General features: G+C 37.7%; 1 protein-coding gene across 1 annotated transcript in view; it reads left to right on the top strand.

Annotated features, from left to right (window-relative positions):
* Positions 1–3631, top strand: part of elna (elastin a) — a 51723-nt gene extending 48092 nt beyond the window's left edge. Inside the window, exons 43-47 of the mRNA XM_014005190.1 lie at positions 706–744; positions 1600–1641; positions 2217–2252; positions 3005–3088; positions 3175–3631. Of these exons, the coding sequence (XP_013860644.1) occupies positions 706–744; positions 1600–1641; positions 2217–2252; positions 3005–3088; positions 3175–3221 (248 nt within the window). The 3' untranslated portion in view covers positions 3222–3631. The remainder of the gene's footprint in view (positions 1–705; positions 745–1599; positions 1642–2216; positions 2253–3004; positions 3089–3174) is intronic.
* Positions 3632–5388: the final 1757 nt, after the last annotated feature.

A 5388-nucleotide genomic window follows, 5' to 3' on the forward strand; every position in this document is an offset into this window, starting at 1 on the left:
AAATAAATGGGCGAGACACAGAAGTGGAAGATGGTTCTTAAAGAGACAGAGGCCATTTTCAAGGCGTTTAGAAAAGGAAGTAATGAGAAGATAAGTTCATTTTATATTTAAACATAAAAACAGCATTTTAATAACAGCTAAAGGTGACACAGATACTTTATTATGGTATAGTATTTAAATGTATGCCTGAGAAACACATAATATTGCCCCTTTAAAGTACCCAAACCAGGTACAGCGAACAGCAAACAGAAACATGTTGCACTGCAAAAGTTTAAATAGTCTATTTATGATATAACTTTAGGTTAGTGGAGTTAAACAACTTTGGCAATAAGTGGGATAATGTTTTTTTTATCAAAAACTGCAGCAACATCAGTTTTGTCAAGCAGAAATCCTGCACCGTTAGGAGTTTATAAATGGACCAACAGTAAATAACACATAATTTCTCCCTGGAGACCGACTGCTGTTAGTCACACTGTGTGTAACTTCACAGTAATATTGTCTGAAGATAGCCCAAACCCATCATGTGGGAGAGCCCTGCCCTAAAATAACTGTAAATTCTGTCAGAGGGAAGTCAGACGAGGATGTTTCCAGTGAGCCACTGACCACATTTCATCATATTAGGGAAGAATGAGACAAAAATGGTCCAAACAGTCACCATGAAAAACATCAAACTGACACTTATTTCTTCTGCTTTAATTTGATCAGGTTATGGAAGTCTTGGAGGTGGAGGTTTAAATCAGCCAGGTGAGAAGCATTGTTTGCATGTTGCTGCTTGATCTCCCTCTGTTTTGTGCCTTTTTAAAATATTAACCCTGCACATCTCACCTCACCTCAGCAACGTACAGCAGAGTTTATTAATGCTGTGTGGTTGTTTGCCCTCGTTTCTCCTCTTTATTCTTTGTCCACCCATGATGATGAATGAATGTAATCAAACTGCAGCAGCCTTTTTGGTCGCGTCCCTGTATACTCTACAGGCTGGTCATGAAAGGTCATGGTCCTAATCTGTCTCTGTGACCACAGATACTCTGCGTTCATCTGAGTAACTCACTGCTGCAGATGGTTTAACCAGCAGAGAGAATTAATTACCAGATTGTCGATTTCTGTAATTGGAAAAAAAAGTTGAGTGCATGGTTGCATCTATAAGTTACTGATGTTATGATTTACACACAAGACAAAACATTTATAACATACATACTAAAACAAACCAATTTGTAGCTTAGTGCTAGGTCGTATTTGGACCAAGACAACTCTAGATAGTTGTAATTCAGCAGGGTTGGGTTATTAGTTTGACCAACATATCTGGTTAAATTTTCTACCTAAAAACTGGGTAAAAACACTAATTAGTTGTAATTAGTTAAACTGGAGCTAACCACCACCCCCCTTAACGCATTCCTGGTTATAACCCAACAGCTTCAACCAAACAACTGAGTGATCAAAATAATCTAGAAGTTTTTAGTGTGTACTTTCTAACACCACATACTCTTCGAGCCAGTCATTAATCTTATATTGTCAAGTTGTCCCTCTTATAACATATTTCCATCTGTGAATTTAATTAATGGAATGAAATCTCCACAGTAATTTTATTTATTTTACTGACAGGTCCTGGTTTTGTAGGAAGACATCCTCAACAATTCTATCCAGGTATTTATATCCAACAAAGTATTTTCCTGACAAGAAATTTGCCTTTTTCTGATGAGTCATTGCAGTTTATAACAGATTGTACATTATGCGTATCCATTCTTGATAAACAGTTCGTAGTAGTTTCCTTTAAGCAGTGATRGTCGAGCTATAAATCAAACTGAAACATGAGAAAATAATATCATTAATCTTTAGGAGGAGGCAAAATAAAACACAGGATTGGTGTGTGTGTTTTAAAGATGTTGTGTCAGTCAGTTCAGAGGACCTACTTAATTTTTCTTTTGGATTTTTCTACTTGGATTACTGAGTTGCATCAGGACATGCTGTGTCTGTGTTTCCATAAGGACCCTCTAATATGGCTTAAATATAGTTTGATCAAATAAACTTATTTTTCCTGGATTTACCAGCTGAATTTAGATTTGGTGATTAGCTGGCATTATGGATTTTAAAGTTGACAGTTTTATTGTCCCTGGTCGGGACAACTGGACCCACCTCTGTGACAGATATAATTTTGATTTATTTTAAGTATTATTCTGCTGGCTCTAACTCGTCTCTGACCTGTTTTTGTTGTTGTTTAGGTGGATATGTCCCGGCCCCGTTGACTCCCCAACAAGGTATCAAAAAGTAACGACATCACATCAACAAGTTCTAATACCCCTGAGCAAGGKTGCATTTCATCTTATTTAGTGTGAAATCAGTTGAAGTCAGTGAATGATGGCAACCTATAGAATTCATTTGAAAGATGAATTCGTGCTTGTCAGAACAGACTTGGTTGAATGAATGATCTCTTACTGATGGCTTCACTGGAAGCAAGATTCTTTAGGTTTTTATATTTCTCAATAACCTGAATTCACTTTAAAATATAGCTTTTTTTTTTCCTGTAATACCCATGACTCACATGAAAAATGGGAGCATCTTTTTACTGACAGTTACAAAAAAGTTCCCAAACATCTGATAAACGGGGTATTCAACTAAATTTAAATTTAAAGAGAACCTCGACGGGCTGGACAGAAGTCACCAGCAGGCCGGATGTGGCCCGMAGGCCACCAGTTGAATGGCCCTGTTTTACAGTGTACTTTTTAACCAGGAGTTCTGATCGCTACATAAATGCTACATCTAAATAAATAATCTACTTTAATTGATATGTTTTTTAATCACAACTCAGTAGAATATTGTGTCAAAAATAACAGCAACTTTCCTGTCTTTTATAACTATTAGCAAATTAGCTATGAAAAAAGTGGATCTATTTTATTATTTTTTTAACTACCAGAATTAGTCTATAATGATTTAATTTTAACAAATGTTAAAAATAGCAGTACAGATTTGATTAGAAGCTTTACAATTTATAAATCTTTGTTCTTTGCAGCCAAGGCAGCCAAGTATGGTCCTCTGCAGAGCTTCCTTGGTGGAGGTGGTGGAGGAGGAGGAGGAGGAGGAGGGATCTACAGAGGTGAGGAAGAGCTTTCCATTCTTTACTTAAATTCTTCTTTTTTTTTTTTATCGGAGACTGAAATGTACCTGTGCTGCTTCCTGCAGGTGGCGTTGCAGGATGCCAGGGTAAATACTGTGGCAGGAGGAAGTAGAGGATCTCTGCAGATCCAGTGACCTCAACAAACCATGGTGCTACTGCATGATCGAGAATGTACATTTTATATAAGCCTGATTAGACAACCTGTAAAGATGTTTGTTACTTGACTTCAGTGTCTGTTTTCACACGAACCCACCGACCCAGAATTTTGTACACGCTCTGATGTTACTGATCCTTTTATCCATTGTGTTCAAGTTAATCAGCTTCAACCGCTTGTACGCCACCAGCCTAACTAAAATATACAGTGTGTTTGTGTCACTCTGTGTTGCTGCGTGTGTGTGAGTGAGTGTGTGTTTGTGAAGCCTTCAGCTGTCAGTCTGAGCTAAAAAAAAAAAAAGAAAGAAAAATTTTTTTTCTCTCTCTCTCTCTCTCTCTCTTTTAGTTTCAATCCCTAAAACAAAACAAGTCTGTTTCATCTGGCTGCACAGAGCTCATCACCTCATTGGGGTGCAGGTTGATCCAAAAAAAAAAAAAAACAGATCAAATCTGGCTCCACGTTTTCTCTGACTCTATTTTTAGGCGTGTTGGGAGTAAATCAGCAGGAGCTGCAGGGCTTTGGCCAACCCATCTGCTCTCTGTGATTCTGCTGATTCTAGATGCTGTGCAGTTCAGTTTTTTTTAAAAAACATCGCCAAACTTTTTTTTCCTGCTTTTTCAATCTAAAAACAATCAGAAATTATAAAAAAGAGTTCAGACTCATATGTTAGACATGATGTGTACATGATGAGTGGGATAAATGGMGCTTCTAATGTTTAGTCTCATTTATTTTATCTAACTTGTCATTACATGATGATTCAAGTACTTTTTTTTTGCAACATGCTTTTGACTCATAGCTTTAGCGTTATCAGGAAAGTGTGAACATAAATCAAGAAGAGTCCTTCTGCATTTATTCAGTGTTATTATTTGCAGTAATGCTTTGTTTAAATGTGTGTTTTTGTGAGGCGTAAAGTCCTCCTGTTCATTTACTGGAGCTGCTTTTATAAAAGCTTTACTGACCAAAGATTTCTGAGCGCTGTTTGCCAAGTGACCGCATCTCTCTGTTGTAACATTGTACTGTATTTTTCAACTAATTTGGTTATTTCAGCAGGCTTCAGTTTCTTCACCCGGTGCTGTGTGAGAACTGTATTTTTGAGCCTTTGCCGAGTCAGAGCGGTCAGTGTCATATGTGGCCGTGGGATATGCTTTATCTTTATTTAAAGCTGTTTTTTAGAAGGAGGAACTGTGTGGTTTTGCACTTTTTTAATGTTCCACGACATATGTGACTCGTTCCCCACARATGTTCTGGCAATTTATCTACTTCCAACAAATAACAAAAAAATAAAAATGTGTTTAAAGAAGTTGTGTTTCCAGTTTGTTTCTCTTCTTCCATAACAAGAAGTTAGAACTTGACACTAAACGTTGATATCCCCCATCGCTATTCAGAAATGAGCAGTTTTCTTGGAATCATCACAGGCCTTCATTATTTAAATAATCTCATAAATTGAACAGACAGACAGAGAGGGGGCTAAAGTGATCTTGTTAAATTACTACACAAATGTGTTGARCAGGTCTCCTTTATGATGCACACAAAATTTGGTTCAGATCGGATAATGTTTGTGAGATTTAGAGCCAACCATATGCAAAGTGGGCGGGGCTAAAGTGATWTCAAGCCAAAACACTAATTAGTTGGTTTCCCTAATTATGCACACACAATTGTACACAAATTGATTCATGTATGTGTGATTAAGAGCCAACTGTGTGCAAAGTGGACGGGGCTAAAGTGGTCTCATTAAACTAACACAGATGTGTTTAGCAGGTGTCCTTGATGATGCACACCAAATTTGTTGCAGATCCGATCATGTATGTGGGATTTAGAGCTAACTGTGTGCAAATGGCGAGGCATCAGCATTGGCCACTCTGCCACACCCGCACCATCACAAGTCAGTGTTGAGAGAAGCATGCAGCATGTGAAGTGTGCATGTTCAAAGCTGTAGGGGGAGTTAGCTCAGATACTGTACATGTACAAGAAAAGAGAGAAATTGGCAACTTTGATCCAAAATGTCCAACTTCCTGTGGGGATTGGACCATGACTCCAAGAGACATTTTTTGTAGGTTTTGAGACATTACATGTGTACCGAATTACATGATTCTAGGTCCAAGCATGGCTTGGGGCTAATTTATTT

Source organism: Austrofundulus limnaeus, unplaced genomic scaffold (genome assembly GCF_001266775.1).
Source record: "Austrofundulus limnaeus strain Quisiro unplaced genomic scaffold, Austrofundulus_limnaeus-1.0 Scaffold29, whole genome shotgun sequence".
Taxonomy (NCBI): domain Eukaryota; kingdom Metazoa; phylum Chordata; class Actinopteri; order Cyprinodontiformes; family Rivulidae; genus Austrofundulus; species Austrofundulus limnaeus.